This window comes from Glycine max, chromosome 2 (assembly GCF_000004515.6).
Source record: "Glycine max cultivar Williams 82 chromosome 2, Glycine_max_v4.0, whole genome shotgun sequence".
Lineage (NCBI taxonomy): Eukaryota > Viridiplantae > Streptophyta > Magnoliopsida > Fabales > Fabaceae > Glycine > Glycine max.
In genome coordinates this window covers 9,316,025-9,337,462 of record NC_016089.4, presented here as the reverse complement: position 1 = coordinate 9,337,462, position 21,438 = coordinate 9,316,025, and the positions used below count along the sequence as shown (strand labels likewise).

Genomic DNA, 21,438 nt, shown 5'->3' with positions numbered 1-21,438 from the left:
GAATATAATTCATATTCGACAGTTTTTTATTTTATATTAGTTGTATTATCACATATTTTTTTATTTCTCTCTCTTTTATATAATTTATAATTATAATTTAGAATAAAAGTTGTTATTTTATTTTTGAAAAAGAATGTTTTATATCGTAAAAGAATTTACACAATCATCTAATTACAATCCACCATGATAAGTTTGTTAATTTTTAAAATAATTTAAATAAATAATGATTTGTGATTAAATAATAATATAAAATTATTTTATATTATTAGTATATAAACATTAAATTTTTTTATATCTCCTTTTCACATTCTTTTCATAGTATATCTTTTTATTATATTTTTTATTCGTAAGAATTAAATTATCAAAATTTACTATACTTATTAAATAATTGATGTTTTCTTTTTTTACTTTCTCATTGTAGAAACGGTGGCTTGAGTATGATCACGTGCATGCAAAGCTAATCACTATCATTATTGTCCTAAAAAGATTCATTTATGGATTTCGACATCAAGTACTAGTTCACCAATATCTCACAACCAACACTCACTCACGTAGAGTAACTAAAGAGCCAAACCTCACCAATTTTGTATAATTAACACGATTAGGATCCCCTAATTGCCAATTTTTCTCACTTCTTAGTAGTCCCTCGCTCTCATTATACCTTCCACCCACCTTCAACCAGAAGCAAACAAGCTCCAACCACAAAATACACTAACTCGCCATAAAGCACCCCCAAAACCAAAACTCAAAAAGTGTCAAAACTTTGGGCACCAAATTTATCACTCCTTCTCTCTACCCTCTAGCTCACGGCACACAAACAATAAAGTAAACCACGCACGCAGACACACGCAAACACCATCTCTCTATGCTCTAACCATTTAGAATCTCCACTTTCATTTCATTGCTTTAGAATTAGCTTACATTTTATCCACTTCTCTCTCTCTTCCCCATTCATTTCTTTAAGTTAGATTAGATTTAGATTGCATTGCATTACTAAGAAAAAAAAAAGTTAACTCGATTGATTAAGTAAAGTATGTGTGGTAACATCTGATGTTGCCTTTCTTAAGCATAGAAAAAAAAGATTACATTACATTAGCCACTTCCTCTTCTCTCTCCTTTATGTCTTTATGCCCATCATCACCCCAACTAAAACACAGACACAATGTCTCTCTTTCACACTCTCCCAATCTTCTTATGCATAATCTTCTTCACCAGCACCACTACTTCCACCACTCTCCCTCCTTCCTCTCCATCATTCCCATCCGGTACGCTTCTCCGCACGCAATCAAAACTCTCTCTCACTAACACTAGTTAATAAATATTTTATTTTATTTTTTTAATTTTCATTATTCGCAGGTCTGTCGTACCACATCGACTGTGGAAGTCCCACGAACTCCACCGACCAGTTCAACACGACGTGGCTCTCCGACCGCTACTTCAGCGGCGGCGCCACCGGAATCGTGTCGGAGCCGCTGCGCTTCCGCCACGGGCACGAGAAGACCCTCCGTTTCTTCCCAATCTCCTCCGGCAAGAAGAACTGCTACACCATTCCGAATCTTCCTCCCTCCCGCTACCTCCTCCGCACATTCGTCGTCTACGACAACTACGACGGCCGGTCCCACCCTCCCTCCTTCGACGTCGCCATCGCCGCCACCGTCGTCTTCTCCTGGCGCTCCCCGTGGCCCCAGTCCCTCGCCCGCGACGGCGCCTACGCTGACCTCTTCGCCACTATCACCGCCTCCTCGGAAGCCCTAATTTGCTTTTACAGCTTCGCCACTGATCCTCCGGTAGTCTCCTCGATTGAGCTCTTTGCCGCCGATCCAGCCTCCTATGACGCCGCCGCAATCGGTAAAAACGACAGCGTCTTAGTCAACTATGGTAGACTCTCCTGCGGCTCCAAGCAGTGGGGGCCGGGATTCTCCAACGACTCCGACCGGTTCGGCCGGTCGTGGCAGTCCGATTCGGACTTTCGAACCGGCCGGAGCAAGGTCCGCGCCATGTCGACGCGGAGTCGCATCAGCGGGACCGAACAGAAGCCGAATTACTTCCCGGAGAAGCTGTACCAGACTGCGGCGACGGCGGAGGAGGGCGGTGGTGTTCTGGAGTACGAATTGAGCGTGGACGCGAAGCTTGATTACTTGGTGTGGCTTCATTTTGCAGAAATTGAAGAGAGGGTGAGAAGGGTGGGAGAAAGAGTGTTTGATGTGTATATCAACGATGATAATTTAACTAGGGTTGATATATACAAGCAAGTTGGGGGTTTTGCTGCGTTTACATGGCATCACACTGTGAAGAATTTGAGTAGCAGCGTGTTGAGTGTGAAGCTCGTGGGTGTGGTGGGTGCGCCTCTGATTTGTGGGATTGAGAATTACGCTTTGGTGCCGAGTGATCCTTCCACTGTTCCGGAACAAGGTGAGTGGTGGTTTTCTGATTTTTTTTATTTTTATTTTTTACTTTTTGACACTTTTGTGGATTTTGAGGGATTGAAAATTATGCTTTTGATTTATTTAAATTCTGTATGATTTTTGGAAAATTTGATGTCCTGAAGGGATCGGGTTTTGTTTTCTTGATTTGGTGTATTGTTGATGAATTTTTTTACTTTTGTTTTGAGATGGGAGGTTTTCTTTTTGAATTGCATTGCATGCGTATTTGGAAACTGTGGTGGTTAGAAGGAATCTGATTTTGTTTTCTTCTTTTGGTGTCTTGTTAATAATTTTGTGTGTGGGAATATGGTGTCATGAGGTGGCGTGTTGTTGGAAATTTAGTTAGGGTGTTATGATTTATGATTTTTTTACGAATTTTGTGTGAATATGGTTACCGATTATTTTGGTGGTTGGTGTGTGTGATTTTTTTAAGAAAAATTTGGGTAATAATTTTGTGTGCCACTGTGAACTGATGCATGAATTGGTGCATTTTTGGAAACTTTGTTAAGGGGTTATGGCTTATGATTTTTTTGCAAATATAGTTAGTATTTACCAATTATTTTGGTGTTTCTTTTTGGGTAATGATTTTTTTTATTTACAACAATGGGGAAGGAGTGACTTGGTCAAGATTTTGTTGACTGGAGAATTGTGGTAAGTGAATGACTTTTTCTTTTTTCATTTTCTTTGTTTGGGTGCAGTGGTTGCCATGAAAGCATTGAAAGATTCGCTGCGGGTACCCGAAAGAATGGGTTGGAATGGTGATCCTTGTGCTCCTACTAATTGGGATGCTTGGGAGGGAGTTACCTGCCGTACGAGTAAGAATAATACTGCTCTGGTGATCAGTCAAATGTATGCATTCCTTTTCCATTCTCTTAGTTTATGCAATTGATCTTCTAATTGGTTATGGGAAAGAAAATTATGGCTACGTATACAAGGAGAGTTACTTAAAAAGTCTCATAATAATTGACATTTGAAACTGTGTAAGGTTAGTGGTGCTGTGGTGTGGTAGTTATCATGTGACTAAAGAGGGGTGGGCGAGTCTAAAGTGCTCATGATATGTTGTGGCCATATCATTGTATCAGAAAGGCTTCTTTTTTATTTTTTGTACAAAACTAAAAATAGTATTTCTCCCTCATCTAAATTATTCTGCCAATCACTTTTTGGGCTTATCAATATTCCTTACCCTAAATACCTTGGTAGGTAGGAGTTTATGGGTTCAGCTCATGCACTCTGAAACTAGGAAAAGAAAAAGAAAATGGTGGAAGTTACAATTTGTTTCTTGTTCAGACAATAGTTCTCCAATCATTTATGATTTATTTCCTCTCCTAAAGCTGCTTTGACTTTATCCTTGTTTTAATTTTCATTTCAGTGATTTGGGCAGTCAAGGCTTGAAAGGGTCCATAAGTGATCAAATTAGTCTTTTGTCAGATTTGGTAAGCCTGTAAGTATCAGCAGCCAAATGTTTACATATGCTAGTCATCTTTCACATCAAGTGGTTAAAATGTTTTGAGGTGCTATTTGGTTTATATGTTCAAGCGATAGTCATAGTCTGCAGTTATTATTATGGTCTCATTATCTTTTGCTTGGCTTATACTTGTTTCTTCTATCAGAACCGAGGTTGTCAAACACAACTGTCTATGCAAACTTCTTGTTTATGGAGCTTCAAAAAACTCAACTCATAAAATGATAAAAGTTTAACGATGCAAAAATAATAAAAAAATGAAAAATGGTCTTCTAGTAAGTATTCCAAATCAACAAAACCTTTAGTCCTTATCCTCTGACCTTTAATGACTTACACAGGCCACTCCTTCTAACATGAAATGAATAGAATAAATAGAAGTATTAACGCCAAAATGAGAAAAAAAAAAAAAACTGAACACAAATAGAGCTCAACTGGACATTCTGCAATGGGGACAAGAAAACATATTCCAACTTTACCTTGGGAAATGAAACACTAAAAACAGAACTGTGCTTAGTTATGCATCATCCCAATAAAACAAGCATAATATAATGTTAGTTGGGAAAATACATTAAACACCACAGAATACGATAGAACTTGAGCACAAACAGTACATGAAAAACAAACAGATGGAAGCGGAGCAGAAATAGAACACATACAAAACTTGGTTATACTTGAAACTTGCAAGCACAGATTACAACAGATTTGAAGAAATGATTTGATCCTGCATTTGAGTTCGAGAGTCATGACCTGGATTTGCAACAACAATTTTCCCCTTCATGAGTCACAACCTGGATTTGTTGGATCACAATATGCAGAAAATGCTTTGATTGTGTGACTGGTTTTCCAAATAGATTGCTGGTTTCAGAGAAACAAGTTTGTGAGTGAGTAGACTTGATTTGCCTACCTAAAATTGTAAAGTTGTACAATTATACTAGTTTTTTCACTTGCTAGTTTGATTATTCATTTTTAATATGATCAGCTTTGGTACATTCAACCAAACTTGTTTTCTTTGCAGTGGCTACACTGTTTATATTCTGATATGGCACATCATGTTGACACAATCATGATATGTAGTAACACCTTTCCTGCATCATATTTGATAAATGGACATTATTTTAAATTGTGTCTGCTCTTAAATCACCGATAAAATTCCTTCAATATTTTTGTGCCAGCCTTGTTGTACTTGCATCTTGGCTGGACTTTTTTTTATCATAGATGCCCATATACTTCTGTAGTAGATTGTAATTCATTAAGTTTATGCTTTCGGTATGTGTTTTCCAAGACAAACTTAGTAATGTTTATATTGATTTCTATCATTGGGTAACTTCTCTTTAATTTTCAGGAATTTGAGTTCTAATTTGTTGGTGGGTGAAATACCTTCTGGACTTGGTCAAAAATCCTTGATACACCTGTAAGTTTTGGGTTTTTGTTTATCTAGATGTTATGCAAAGTGTTTTATAGAACTCGACTGATTGGAGTCCTTTGTTTGATTAGCTGTAGACAAGTTTATCCACTTAAAATTCATATTTTGTAAAAGATATTTCTTTCATTTACTTTTGCTATTGTATTGAATATTGAAGAGAAAATGTCCGTTATGCTTTTCAGAAGCAATGAAATATCACCTTTAGAAATATTGAATAGATCATTCTGATTAAATGCCATCAGTTTTGTCCTTTTAGGTACCAATTTGGTGCTACTATAAGGTACAATCGGATACCATAAATTGAAATTGAATGATCAATTTGTTGCATTATTCATTTATAAATGAAGGACCATAATGGATATGTACTGGAATATTATCATATATATGCATAGTATATGTTTTTCTTGCATAAGTACTTTATTCCAAGTTACAACAAACAAGTCATCTTTAAAAATTTTGAACATTTTTTTTATCCAAACACAATAAAAAATCAATTTGCAAATTCTATGGGGTTTTTGAGTAATAAAATAATTTATGATTCGTGGCTTAGAGAAATTTTAGGAGTAGAAAGAAAAAAACCACATGGTAAATTCTGGAGTCACTTAATGGTGTAAATTGTTTTAATGAAAAGAATAAGTTGTGTAAATATTACAATTCAGTTGTTAGTAAATAAATCTAATGTTATTTATCTAGTATTTTAATTGTTTTCTTTGAAAATATACTGTAGGGACTTGTCCAACAATCAGTTAACAGGCCCCATACCAGATAGTATGGCCTCTTCAAGTTTGCAGCTTGTGTAAGTACCTACTGCACTATATTTAGGATTTTGTTGATGTGTACTTTTAGGACACAAGTAAGGAATAAAAAGTAAAAACTATTAAATGAAAATTATAAACATTTAATACCTTCATTCTTAAATAAATAAGGTTGTTGATGAATGCTCTTGTTATTTCTTACAGGCTCATTATAGCAAAACCCTTATATTTATTGTGATTGTCCTTTTCTTAAATACTTAGATAATGGTGGTGTGGAGACATAAATTAGGTGCTATAATCTGATAGAGATGATTTTTTACTGATAAAACCAAAACCATACTAGCTCTTTACAAGAATGGAAAATACAGAATATAAAAAGATAAATCTAGAGTTGAGAGCAGATGCACGGATGTTCTTGCTTAAAATCATTCCCTTGATCTGTTCATGCTGCTGCCTGCTGTGCACTAAGTATCCATTCCTTTTTATTCTCATTGTGAAGAGAGAGAATGGGGACATATGAATAAACTGTAATTGGGTACTCTACAATGTGTAGCTCCCCCCAAATTAAATTACTAGGTTAAGTATAGACAAGCACATGGGTCAAGCCCGTATACATACTAAAACTTTTTATTCTGAACAACTCTTAACACTCCCCCTCGAGCTAGAGCATAGATGTTTCATGCTGTTTTTTCTCTGTTAATATTGTTTCCCCCACAAATGCATACACATAATGTTCTCAATATTAAATTTGGTCTGATTACTTCTTTTGTAGTGGATCTGGAAACTGGAACCACTGGATCAAAGTAGAAAAATCTGTGCATTGATTTTTGTAATTATAAGTGTTATACAGCATTCCATTAAACTGCATCTTATTCATTTCCATCCCCAAGCATTTTCAATTTCCCCGTGAATTTTATCGAAAAATATTCCACCGATTTGCTGCCATTCTTCATCAAATCACATGAATCAATTTAGCAATACTGGAATTTCTGTTCTTTATACTGAATTACATGAAATTTTAACTAATCCTGTGTATGAAATACCTATTAGGAAAAGAGGAATAAATAAAATAGAATTTTATACTCAACTTCGAAGAAAGGAATTTGCAACAAAACAAACAGATAGAATCTAAATTATAATCTCAAAATGGAAATGAATTGAAAAATTCGACCCGGATTTCAAGATTTTTTTCATTTTAAGGAATATAAAAAACTGCATCCCGGTTCTATCATTATTATGATATTCCATATTCCAATTCCATTGGATACCAGAAAAAATGAATTCTGATTGTAAATTGCAGTTATATTGTTTGGGACAACACATAACATGTCGTGCTTCTCCCTATTTTTTGAATAGAAAAATTGTAAAATAGGGAGAAGCATGACAATTTCTTGATAATTCCGTTCCGTATTCCTCAAATGAAAAGACTATTTTGTTTTTAAGTTCCTAAGTCATCAATGAAACTGCTATTCTTCTTTTTTAAGTGGTTTGGCATTGTAGAAAAGAAATGGTAGATAACACTTTATGTCTAGTGAGTCTTAAGCAGGTGTTCCTTTTACCCACCTGACAGTTTTTGCTTATATCGGTCTGTTTTTCTAATTCATTTTATCATGTCAGGCTATTGAATGGTAACTTATTGGAAGGACGAGTACCAGAGCAACTTTATTCAATTGGTGTGCATGGTGGAGCTATCGAGTATGTCCTTTTCATTCAATATTTTTATTCTTTAATCCTCTGGATAATGTGTTAAGATTGAACTATTGCGCGACTTCCATACTTGATTATCTATAAGGTCCTGTCTGTTTTTCTTGTGTTTGTCCATGTGTGTACTTATTTAAAATAAACTGCTAGCTGAGCTAAACTCACCTCGGCTCATGATATCATTTGCCATCGGCATTTAATACCAAAGTTAGCTTCAATGCCAGATCTTTACATAAACTTTCCTTCCCTTCTGTCTCTTTCCATTGTTCAATGTTTTTCTGCCTGTACAATCATTTTTTATGTAAGGATATCCAAATTGAGTTATTCATGTAAGTTGAAGTAAATTGATGATTTCAGAATTCAGAAATCCTCAACTTCGATTTACCTTCAATCTTTAAAGGACTGACTATGCAATGGCTTTATTTTACTGAAAAGTGAAAAGTATGCTTATGAAGTCACAAAAATCAGATGATTGCCCATTTCAAATCTGACATGGATGCTCCTCCTAACATTTTTTCCTTCTGGGAATTAATCAGAGGCATTAGTTGTGGACTGAGTTGCTTGGGTTGTAATTATAGGTACTAAAGTCGTATATCTTTTGGAAAATCACCTTAATTGCAGTCACTCCTAGCCTTCTTTAATTGTGGCCTTTGCCTTTCAATGTTAGTTGCTAGTGTCTTAGAAAAGGCTACCTAAGGAGGGGCTGACCAGAAAAACTGAGTGAAACTTCGTAGTGTCAGACGTTGACTCTCAGTCGGATTGAGGTCCCACTTCGACTAGACATGTGATCAATGTAGTCCTTATAAGGCTTGGGTAATCCTCACCTTACAAGCCGATTTTGTAGGGTTGAATTAGGTTCTAAGTCTAAATTCTAATAATTCACCAAAGGATTGTGTCAGGCTGTACTTATTAAAGCTGCAATTAAATGTAATTATATAATTCAATGAGAAATAATCTCTGACATCTTCAATTTGATTTGTTTGTGTTCAGTCTCTCTGGAAACAAAGGTTTGTGTGGTGTACCATCTCTGCCAGATTGTCCTATGTTTTGGGAGAATGGAAAACTATCTACTCAGGGTAAAATTGCAATAGGCTTGTCCTGTCTCTTTGTTTTCTGTGTGATACTGCTGCTGGTCTATATTTACATTAGGAGAAGAAGGAATGACTATGACTTTGCTCTACCTCATGAATTAACATGTAAGTATGATTTCATTAAGATTTTCTTCTGTCAAGTTTTTTTTAAGCCAATTGGTATGATTTTAATTACTTTTTTATTGTGGTTTCTTGTCTTTTCTGTTACACATTAGAATTTTTATTTATCTAGTAACCAAAAGGTTTTTATTACAAACAGTTCAAATTTTAACTTTTTTTTGAATGGTAGCAGAATTAATTCATTGATAGTGAAAAAGTAAAAGTATTTATATGGTCAGCAAATCAAAATTAAATCTTATTTAAGAAAATAGGATTTGATTTTTATGTAGTATTTTTATTTGTGTTTCTTGCATTTAGAGAAACTATTACAATAGTTTCGTTGTTAATTGTTTGTTGTACCCATGGACTGTTATGCTTATCCACTTTATTATTTTTATTTCTTTTTTCCTTATTTTTAATAGTAGTGTTAATGCACCATAATTTTTGACAGTGTATTGTGGAATTGGCCTAGTACTGACAAATCTGGTTTTACCTTGGCTTTTATGTGTGTTATTGTAGTCATGTTCCATTGTTTATTATAATTGGTAGGGCCATATTTTGGTCTATCCTTGTTATAGATTGTCAATAAGCTTGAATCTGTGCCCGCACACCATTTTTTGAAGTCTGCACTGCACCATCATGTTTCTAGAAACCAAAAACGTCGAGTTTGCATTGAAGAATTTATTTTTGCTTTAAAAATTGAGAAGCAACCTACTGCCATTAATTCTTGACACTTGACCCCAATTGTTAAAAAATAATCTTTATTGTTATAACTGCACCACCCACACCAGTGAATGTAGTTTTTGTGTATATATAGTGTATGTGTTTTTTTTTGGTGAATTATTCGTGTGTATGTACACACACATATTCCACTCATAAATATTCATTTAATTTATTAAATTGAATTCTCTAATTTAAATATAAAAGAATAATTCTTTAGCAAAGATTAGACCAACTGTAAAAAAAAGAAGCAAAGATTTGACCAGTCATTAGTCAAATTAATGTTGTAATCAAGGCTAGCTAGTAATACTTCTTATTTACTGATCAAGGTAGTAAATTAGTCAAATAAATTTACTGATCAAGGTTGGCATCCTGCAATGCTCCTTAATGTCCAAATAGCATGAAATAACATCTTTTACTTTTAAGAACAACTAGAAGAATAATATAATATTTGCCCCCATTATTTTAGCTTTGTGTTAACTCTAGAGTATGACATTACTTTAAACTCATTTCTAGAATATTTTCCCCCATTATTTTAGCTTTGGGTTAACACCCAGCAATATGCTATCACAAATATTTAACCTTGTGAATAACATAAGAAATTCATTTCTTTATTCATTCAATTTCTCTAGCAAGTTAATTTTATCATTAGATCCCAAATTCATTAGCAAGAGTTGATTGATTTATTTTTTATTAATCATTAATTCTTCATTCATTCCTAAGTCCATTCAACCAACTTTCTAAGATAGGTGTTTGGAATCAAAGTACAATAAATAACTTGTTAACTACCATGTTAATCTTAGGACAAAGGAAAATTATTACACCTGTGTAGAATTTCCTAATGGTAATTGAAGAAGTCAGGAACATATGTTTCACAAGTGGCTGAATTACAATGCGAAGGTTTTTTTATTTTATTTAATAATTAGAATCATAAATACAGATAATAATACATACAATAATGGCATCCTGCTATGGGGATATCTTACTTTCAAAAGGAAAAAAAATACATTTCCCTTCTAGATGGAGCTTAAAAATTCATATGTAGCATGCTCATGACATATACAACTAATTCGAGGACCTTCTCAATGACTTGGTGAGAACATTTGATAGTTGATTATTTGAATTGACAAAACTAGTGATGATGATGTCTCCGGATAAGATCCTTTCTTGAATAAAATAACAATCAATCTCTATGTGTTTGGTTGTCTCATGAAACACTAGATTTGTGGTGATAATTTAGGGTTGTCTGATTGTCACTGATGAGTAATGAGTGTCAGTTTTGTAAATTGTAACCTTCCCAAATATTAGTTCTTTAAATAACTATTTCAGCCTGATGAGTTCATTTAGGACTGCTAATAGACACATCCTGTCCTTAAATCTATTTGTTCAGTATGGAACCATTTAAGTTCCTTAAAATGACAAGAAATGTTTGGGTTTAGAATGATCTCTGATATGTTTGATGCTTAAGATTCTCTACTAAGTGTTGTTGACTATTTTATGGTTTCTCATGCAGCATTAGCCACCAAGAGAAACCGGTATCAAAGGCAGAAATCCTTAATGGTTCTTGAGATGGAGAGTCAACACGCCAAGGGACTACCTTCACATTTTACTACACAATAACCATTTTTCTTAATGGAAATGGAATACTGATTTTCATAGTTTTTGGCCAAACATACAGCGACACAGCTTATTGAAAAGGGTTTGAATGTGTTGCAGCATCAAATGATGGAACAACACTGCAGCTTTTTTAGAAAAGAAATGGCTTTTCTCGTACAACTTTCTTTGTCTCGTCAAGGTTTTTGGAAGCCACTTATTGTACCATGCATGCTCCCCTCTGTGTCACATTGTTTCTTGACCCACGAAAAAAAAGCATATACCCTGTTATGTCAATACTTAGCCGCAACTTTTGCTGAATATGTGATAGGTACAACCCATTAATTTATGAAATTTGAGTCACAAATTAGTGTACATTTTTTCGTGGCACAGAGTCTGATTGACACTAACATTGTAGACCGATCTATGTAGCAAAAGACAAGTGATTGAAATTTACTGTACATTGTATTTCGAGCATCTTCTTTCTATTCAGACTTGAGAGGTTTGTAACTTGAGCACCAAAATATTTTTGTATATCAATTTTCTTTTATGCTATATAAACCTTTAGTGACAAATACCAATAGTTTCGAAAGATCATGTCAAAGTTAGTTTCAGTGGATTAAAATTTAATGTTATCTACATCAATAAAATTTGCATTTCTATTAGCTTTCATGTGCACTATTATGTTACAATGCCCAGGGAACTTAACTTTTTTTTTAATCCTCTCCATTACTCCTTTTAGTCTTTATATTTTCTTTATGGTATTAGGTTGGAGACTACAAGTGTTTCTCAACCATAATGTTAGAAACTGATCATGTTTTTGGTGCATGACTGTTGTTGGATCAATGAAATTTTACACATGATAATTAAATATCGATTTTTTTTATTAAATATATCATTTTTACTCATGTGATTTAGGGGACCTTATACTACTAGGTTAATCCTTTGGGTTCCTTTTAGTTAAGCAAAAACAAAACTAAACTCATGTATATTGGTATAAAATATAAGTATAGTTTAATAAATTTTATCATATTTAATAAAATAATTGTCAAGATAGTTTTCATTTAATTGAGATTGAGTGATCAATACTTTTTTATATCAAGTTTTAAAGGATAGTTTAAATAAATATTTAAGCCAAATTTTTATTATTAAATGATATTAGTTAGTTTTATTAATTATCGTGAATTAATATTTTTCTTATATTTAAGATTGGAGAGAGTATTTTACAATATATTAGATGTAATATCCCTACATTGTACAAGTTTATTTAAACTTAAAAAATTAATTTAAATATATAAAAGTATTTTTATAATGTAATTTGTTTTATCAATTTATAATTTATTATAAATGATTTTTTTTAAGATATTATGTGTATTTTTTTTATTAAATTGAGTATGTTAATTATCAATTTTTTTTCATATGATTATCATTATAAAATAAAATATATCAAGTACTATAATTTATTAAGGTAAATTATCAAATATTTTCTTATCAACTATGTATTTCATATTTATTAACATTTAAAAAATAAAATATAAATAATTAACCTAACTCTACAATCATGAAAAAAACTAAGGATATGAGTCTAATTTTATATCATATAATCATAATAATATTATGAGTGATTTCACCCTTACTAATAATCAAATATGAAGTAAGAAAAGAAAAATATTGATCAAACATTTCTTTTACATTTTTTTTTCATGAATGTTTTCCTATAAAATAATAAATTAAAATATATACTCAATTGTTAGGACTAAATGATCCATGTTTTACTACTAGACGATCCTTCCTTTACTTATTGTTTATGATTACAAAGATATAAATTAATGTTGAACTAATGGTTTACTTGTAAGTGAACAAGACTTATCTTTTGGAGCAAATATGGTAAATCTCTATATAATTATTGTTTTTTTATATGGTCGTCCATTCACTGGAACTTGTTTTACTAAGTATAAAATTCAACATTCAATCTTGTGAAAACCGATGCGTATAATTTGAGTCTTTTACATATGCATCCATTGGGCCTAAGCACTTAAACAAACACTTTATATTATGTAAGTGATGTCCAACTATGTATTGAATGCACGTTGGCTAAAAAGAGAAGTGCTCGTACCAAATATTTTCTCACAATCTGGTTGCCTCTCTTTTTTGAATGTTAACGTTTGAATTTTAAATATGTAAGAACAAAATAGAAGACAATAGAAGAAATTTGAGGAATATGCTTCAAGGTCGAGATCGCTAGAAAGAAACACAAACATACAATTGTCTGAACTATCATTTATTCTCTCACCTCTAGCAAGCGACGCATGGACAAAACATCAAAGCCCAAAGACAACAATTATTTCAAGGCTAATTCTAATTCCACAACGAATATCTTCTTTAAGTTGAGTTATGAAAGGTGATTCAAGCTTCACGGTGAAGGCTAAGAAATTGTGAAGCAAGAAATGCAAAGAAAACCTTTAATACATATTACGTATGTATATGTTGTGACAAAAAAATATAATACACTTATAGTTTGATATCCATTCTCATTCTCACTTAAATAGTTCGAGAAATACCTATACCCATATTCATACCGGATAAAAGCGGATATTCCTTATCAAAGTGACGGATACGGGGTGATACTTGTGGGTACAATATTATTTATTATATCTATAGTGGTGTAGAGAATACTAATATAATCAGGAATGACAAGTTAGAATATTTGATTGTAATTAGTATTTGTTTAATAGAATCCTTCACACTTGAGTAAAACAAAAATGAACATAATTCTATTTGATTAAATGAGTATAGAATCAAATATTTTTACTTTTCTCTTAAGCTTTCATTTAGTATTCTTCAAAACTTTAATTTGACACACTTGTACACACAAAGTTTTCTTTCAAACTTGTTTTCAAAACAGTTTTATTTTACTAAGCACCGGACGATAATCCACTCTATTTTTTATAGAACCTGTATTTGTCATTGGACGACAGATTTAAAACCTTTTTCTATCTGTGAAAATCATATCCCTTGCATAAAGAACTTTACATTTATCCAACACACTATCCACCCCTTTAACTCAGAAGGCTTTCCAGATATGATTTTTAAGCTGATGAAGGTGCTTCTAGTGCACACTATGCAGAAGGTTGCCATGCTTCTTTGGGCACTTTGGTGGCGGAGGAATGGTAAGGTTTGGGAGAATATTGATAAGCCTCCTGGCACTTTGTTAGGATATAAGCTAATTGCACCGCACATGCATGTTTTAGCACGAGTATCGCAATTTCATGCTAGCTCTCAGTTTTTTTTTTTTTTTTATTACATTCCATCTTGTATTCAAAATTACATTTCTAATGGATATGATATGACCCTGATAATTTTATACTGTCATTCAATCACAAATTTTCGTTATGTAAGATAAATTTATTATTTTTTTATAAAAATTATCTTAAAAAAATCATATTAATAATGATTTGTGATTAAATAATATTATGATAGTGTAAAATTATTTTACTAAACTAATGTATATGATCATTAAACTCTATTAACTAATGATAAATTATGAAAAATATGATTTTTAAAATATTTATTATAAGACCTAACAAACATAATATACTTGACAATTTATGATTAAATGATAAAATAAAAAATTTTTACATTATTAACACATAAATTATTAAAATGGATAAGTCTTTAAAATAATATATAAACCAATAGTTGTTAAAGTTATTTAGTAAATATAATTTAAACTTTAATAGATGATAAAAAATATAAACTAATATAATATTTTGTAGTGTTAATACATGAACACCTCCCGGTTATAAACACCATGTTAATATCCATTTTTTCTCAGGTTCTCTTTTTTCTATCACATTTTAATAACTATAATATCTAATTTCTCTCTCTCACTCATGTGATCTCTTTTAAGTGTTCAATAGGATTTGGGTGTTCATGAATATTTTTCTTATGTTGTATTGTCATTTTTTTTAATTTTTCTGGTAGATTAGTAATTTTTATTAATTTTACAACAATTGGGAAGAACCGAAGGGAGGACTTGGTCAAGATTTTATTGACTGGAGAGCAACCACACAAGAATTGTGGTAAGTGAATGACCTTTTTTTTTTATTTGTGTGAGGTGCAGTGATTGCCATGAGATGAATAATTGTCATGATTTTCTTTTGGGAGTCGTGTTGCATTATTGTTCTGGGAAGGAGAGTGGCAGCAGAACAAAAAAAAGAAAGTGAAGCCATTCATCCTTCCAATTGGCTTCTTTGATGGCCTTTTTTAAACTGTTCCTTATTTATTGGCTTTTTTAAACTGTACCTTTGAAATAATATAGTTTTTATAATTTTTATGAAATAAATTTATCATTAAATATTAAAACAATTGTTATGTGAAATCGTTTTAAATAGACAACAGAAAGGATAGAGAAGTCCAGATTTTCATCTTTTTCTTTTTTTCTTAAGTTTGTCCTCCTTTTGCTTGTTTTGGTCCTCACATAGTACACGTAACACAGCAGACCACGCTTGTTGTTCTGTCTCACTCACCTCACCCCACTTTTTTACTCCTTCACTGTTCTCACAAACCTACATAACAAAGCCAAGACAGAGAGGCACACACACTCACTCGTTAGTTATAATATATAAAACAGATATTTTTACACAGACATGGAATACGATACAAACCGAGAAACTTTAATATGATTACTTTTAAAATAAAGCATACAGGAAGATGGCATACACAAATAAAAATATTTTTATTAAATAAAATATGAATAATATATAATAAGATATCTAAATTATAATATATTTATTTTTTAAAATCAATTTTTTATATTTCTTGAATGACAACTTAAATATTAGATAAAAGTTGAACAATTCTTCGGATGTGTCGATCACACGGTTACACTTAAAACAAAAGATGATGTGTAGGTTCTTGCTTTATATGTTATAATAACCAGGAGAGAGACACTCTTCAAACATAAATGACTCTATCTCCTCCCACGCATCACACATGCCAACAAACCACCACTGCCACAACACACCGTTACAAACCCACAAGCCACCATGGTTCTTTCCGGATCCCTTGAACTCCAGCATCATCTTAGAACCCAGGAAAGTTGAAGTTCATGTACACTTCCGGAATTACATTTTCGCAAATCAAAGAACTCGATCCTCTTCCAACATGCTTGTAAGGGAGTTGACAACAGTGCAATGTATGCATTCTCTTCATCCAATGCAGTTTTAGATCCGACCCTTCCTCTTCTTTCTCCTTTTCTTTTTTTTTTTCTTTTTCAACAAAGACTTTTCCCCTAAGCGCATGGAATAGAAAAAAGAGACACCAGTTTGTCAAAAGAGGGGATGACAGTGACCGCAAACTCAAAAGAAAAAGAAATGATAGAGATGGACCGTCTTCCCATATGGCGGCCGGAAATCGCCAATTATGGTGATTCACGTATGACAACCCTTTGTTCTTCCTTGTTTTATTTTGCTCTGTATATTCTTCCTTGTGCGTTGCTAAAAAAACACTGGTTTTAGAAAAATAATTATAAGTATAACTAATTTTATATAACTACTTACATAAAATTAGTTATAAAATTATAATCATTTTTATAGTTGAGCATTTTAAATAACTTATTTTTATTTAAAAATGATTATAATTATAAAATTATACCTAGTTTTATAGAAATAATTATTTTAAATAATTTATTTTTATTCCTTCATAGTTCATATTTCTTGTATAATTGGTTATATAATCAGTTTATCCATAACTACTAATATATCCATATTTTAAAAAAAATTATTGTTATAATTATTATATTCACTTATAATCTAGTTATTTATTAAGTATAATTATAATTAGGCCAATACACAAATCATGAACATCCTTAAATTCAATTCTCTTTTGATTTTGTTTTAACTTGTAATATATAATTTTCTACATATCATAACCCTTGCACCCTTAGACTTAATTCTCTTTTGATTTTGTTTTAACTTGTAATATATAATTTTCTACATATCATAACCCTTGCCTATTTCTTTATTCGTGGAACATAGGTTGTCTAGCACAAGAGTCTATGTAACCTTCCACTTTATGGAGCTTCTAAAACTCAACTCATAAAAGTTTAACTAATACAAAAATAATAAAAATGAAAAATGTTGTTCTTCTAGCAAGTATTCCAAATTAACAAAACCTTTGGTCCTTTTACTCTTACCTTTGATGGTTTACACATGTCACTCCTTCTAACATGAAATGAAAAGAATAAATAAAAACATAAATACCAAAATCATATTTTTTTATTAGTAGAAATTGAACATGTACTAGAGAGTTTACAATACTCAATAATTTTATTCAACCAACTAAATTAAACCTCCTTGGTATACCAAAATCATATGAACGCAAAATAGAGCTGCGCTTGATTAGTCCATCCCAATAAAACAAGCACAATGTAATGTCAGTTGGGAAAATACATAAAACACAACATTATACCATAGAACTTGAGCACAGATAGTAAATGAACAAAAAACAGAACACACATGGAAGCTGAGTAGAAATAGAACACGTACAAAACTTGGTTATATTTGAAACTAGAAACACAGAATCGAAAAGATTTGAAGAAATGATTTGATCCTGCATTTGGGGTTCAAGAGTTATGACTTGGATTTGCAGACAACAATTTTCTCCTTCTTCAGTCATGACTCATGACCAGGATCTGTTGGGTCACAATATGCAGAAAATGCTTTGGTTGTGTGATTTGTTTCACAAACAAACTGCTGAAATCCTTGATTGGGTGGCATGCTGTGACACAAGTGTGAGGGTTTCATTGTGTTTTGTGTTTTCCTTGAAGTGTAAATGGTGTATGGACGGGGGGGCAACTAAAACACGGTTGTTTTTGGAAAATTGGGTGCAGAATAGTTTGATTCTCATAAGTCATAGCTTACTGGTTGACTTGGTGTTTAACTTACATTTCTGTTTTGTGCATGCTTGAGTGAGTTTCAATGAGTCCATTGATTCTACCAAGAAACAAGTTTGAGAGTGAGTGAACTCCATTTGCCTACCTAAAATTCCAAACTTGTACTAGTTTGACAACCATCATTTAAACGATATGAATATAATTCATTTGCAATATGATCAACTTTGTTTTCTTTGCAGTGGGCTACAGTGTTTATATTCTGATATGAAAAAACATGTTGACACAATGATATGATATATGTTAACACCTTTGCTGCATTATACTTGCTAGATTGCCACTATTCTTAATTGTTTCTGTTCTTAATCACCAATAAAATTCCTTCTATATTTTTGTGCTAGCCTTGTTGTACATGCATCTTGGCCAGAATTTTGGATCTAGACGCCCATATACTAATGCAGTAGATTGTAATTCATTGAGTTTATGCTTTCAGTATGTGTTTTCCAAGACAAACTTAGTAATGTTTAATATTGGTTTCTATCATCGAGTAACTTCTCTTTAATTTTACAGGAATTATTGTTCTAATTTGTTGGTGGGTGTAACTCTTTAAGAAAGTCTACTTTTAGGTGAGATTCAAGAAGTCAATACTCAATACACACCTGCTTATCTTGTAGTCAAAGAATATATTAAGACAGCTTTGTTATATGTCAGGTATGTATGTTTAAATATATTTTAGATGTCCATATTTACACAATAACTGTATGTTTATGTTGTATTTGTGCAGGGAATATGAAGGGCCTCCAGAGCATAGGCAAGCCAAATAAAAAATACTCAAGTTTGATGATGGGGAAACAAAAGTAGTAAAGGCAGCAAAAATAAGTATTTGAGATTTTTGGTTGTGAAAAAAACATAAGCACTTTTTTTTTATTTGTTTATATGTTCTTGATTTGTTTTGAAAAATGATTAATTATAATTATAAACATTTATATAAAATTTAAGATTTATACATATATTTATTAAGTAAATTATACTTTTGAAAAATTGTACCCCCAAGTCATCTAATCCTGAGTTTGTCCCTAATTGTGTGTTTGTGTCTAAGAGAACCTAATTAAGGAAATTATCTTTAGGAGTCTAATTTGAGTAATTATCTTTAGGGTTTAATTAGAAAATTTATTTATAGTGTAACAATTAAAGCAATTATCTTTTGGGATCATGATAGAATATCTATTAAACTAAGTATGCTTATGAGTCTAATAAGGAGTTGGAGTAACTACTTTACAACTTTTAACCTTTTATCTATTTTTACGTTTTTTAGAGCCTAGAGAGTGTTAAGTGTTTTTTAGAAGTGGATGACACCGTGAAGACGAATCGTGATTATTGTTTCTTTTCTACGAGTATGTCTATGCTAATCTCTTCTAAGCTTTCTAGTTTTGCTTTGACCATAAGTGACTAATCTTTCCTAGTCTAGGGATTATGACATTATGACGCAAATGTCTAATTGTACTTTTTCCTTAGTTCTTAATGAAATTATGTTTGGTAGATTTAAGAGCTTAATGTTTTATATCAAACAACATGATCAAATTGTTTGGGTAATCTTTAAATAATTAGTTTATCTTTAAATTAGTCATTCCTAGACTTTATTTTATCCTTTTAACTTAAATTGATATATTTATAACCATTGGAATATTGATTTAAGGCAAAAACATCTTTTGACCTAGACCAAAGGATTTAGGTGACTTTGAAAATTGATAATTAACTTAGGATATGAATTTCATAGGAACATGATTTGGGAAAATCGGTATTAGTGAATCATAATCTCTAGTGACTTTTAATCTCTCTTTTACAATAATTTACTTATTTTCTTTTAAAACAAAAACTACAAAAATAATTCAATCTTCTTTTAATATTTCTTCCAACTGCTTACTTTAATAATTTTGATTATGAAAAATACGACTAGTCTTTACGACATAATATCTAAACTTAGGTCTATAATATTTCTGCGGAAGATATATTTGTAACATACATCTGTCCCTTAATATTTTACAACCAGCCAAGCATTCGAGCGCAACTAGTAGGGACAACGTTTAGTTCACGAAGAACATCAACTTTGAAATTGTCAAAAGGGATTATATGCCCCAAAGAAGAAAAGAAAGGGAACATCAACTTTGAAATTGTCAAAAGGGAACATCAACTACTGACAAGGAAGAGCTTGCATAAAAACATGCTCACTCGAACTACACGGCTCAACATACATTATATCTGATTGGTCTACATGACAAAATTTGATTCCCTCCCGAATTTAGGAAATCAACTTGTCATATTGAAACTTCAAAACATAGGCCCAACTTCACCATGAGCCTACGTGTATTCGAGGATAAGTTTTCAACACTTTCTTGGGCGGTAGTGGAGGAGAAGGAGCTCGAACACGGTGACAAACCAAGGGTTGTGCATCAGTAGCCTTAAAATCGTCTATGTCAATCACACCTCAAAGAAAGAGACATAAAAAAGGGGGTAAGGGAGTACCTGGATGTGCGAAGAAGATGACCATAAAAGAAAGGAGTTTTCCAAAGAAGGAAGAACGAAAATGAGTCTTTCTAACCCCTTGAAAACAAAGTCATTTGGATCATTGGATCAAATCCCTTCCTTCATGAATTAATGGCTTGGGTATCTCGGTAGCATTTTCAAAATAAAGAGATGCAATCATTGTGCTTCCCTTGAAAGTGTACTATAACATTTAATGCATACGAGCAAATTATTGTTGAGAACTTGACATGACACCTCGAGTGACCACCCACTCGGCCTCGACAAGGTATGAGTAACATTCTGCACAACACTCCCATATAAACTAGATTGAATAAATATGGATTTCGGCTAAATGAAGAAAGTGGGGAACTATATATTTACTGATTTAAACAACAGAAAGATAAAGATCTCCTAGAGCTAGATCCGAAACAGATTTAACACATAAGAGAAGATACAATCTTATATTACTTATGTAATCTAATTAGGGAAATTATGCTTGCATGCTTGATTTTACCTCTATGAAAGGGGTCATAAAGGTTTCAGTTCAACTTCATTCTGACTTATTCTTGACACATGTTCTTTATCTTTAGGATTCTAACTTAAGCGTGAGTATCTTTTCAGATACACCATAACATTCCATTTTTTATAAATAAATTAAAAAAAAAATTTAATAAAAAAATAATAATAAAGTTTTAGAAAATGGTAAGCTTTTTATAATTAATTAAATAAAGAGAAATAGTTGTATTAAAATAATGG

At 32.1% G+C, this 21,438-nt stretch overlaps 1 protein-coding gene and 1 long non-coding RNA gene across 3 annotated transcripts; both read left to right on the top strand.

The window, feature by feature from the left end:
• The first annotated feature begins 663 nt into the window (after positions 1 to 663).
• Positions 664 to 11,822, top strand: LOC100801651 (receptor-like protein 4). The gene is made up of 9 exons (XM_003518635.5): positions 664 to 1,265; positions 1,357 to 2,412; positions 3,122 to 3,272; positions 3,793 to 3,864; positions 5,228 to 5,296; positions 6,036 to 6,104; positions 7,681 to 7,758; positions 8,755 to 8,960; positions 11,188 to 11,822. Exons 1-9 carry the CDS (start codon positions 1,163 to 1,165, stop codon positions 11,292 to 11,294), a joined length of 1,911 nt encoding a protein of 636 aa, XP_003518683.1. The 5' UTR covers positions 664 to 1,162; the 3' UTR covers positions 11,295 to 11,822.
• A 4,365-nt stretch (positions 11,823 to 16,187) lies between these two features.
• LOC102662360 (uncharacterized) lies at positions 16,188 to 21,041 on the top strand. 2 transcript variants are annotated; one of them, XR_413091.4, is made up of 3 exons: positions 16,188 to 16,703; positions 18,730 to 18,870; positions 18,944 to 21,041. It is a non-coding gene; the product is annotated as an uncharacterized lncRNA (long non-coding RNA). The 2 variants fall into 2 exon arrangements; XR_005889630.1 differs by having other exon boundaries at positions 16,190 to 16,703; positions 18,730 to 18,785.
• Positions 21,042 to 21,438: the final 397 nt, after the last annotated feature.

Coding starts and splice junctions, on each gene's coding strand:
- LOC100801651 (XM_003518635.5), top strand. CDS start 1,163: ATGTCTCTCTTTCACACTCTCCCAATCTTCTTATGCATAATCTTCTTC. Junction 3,273..3,792: donor GCTCTGGTGATCAGTCAAAT/GTATGCATTCCT, acceptor TTTTCATTTCAG/TGATTTGGGCAGTCAAGGCT. Junction 3,865..5,227: donor TTGTCAGATTTGGTAAGCCT/GTAAGTATCAGC, acceptor TTTAATTTTCAG/GAATTTGAGTTCTAATTTGT.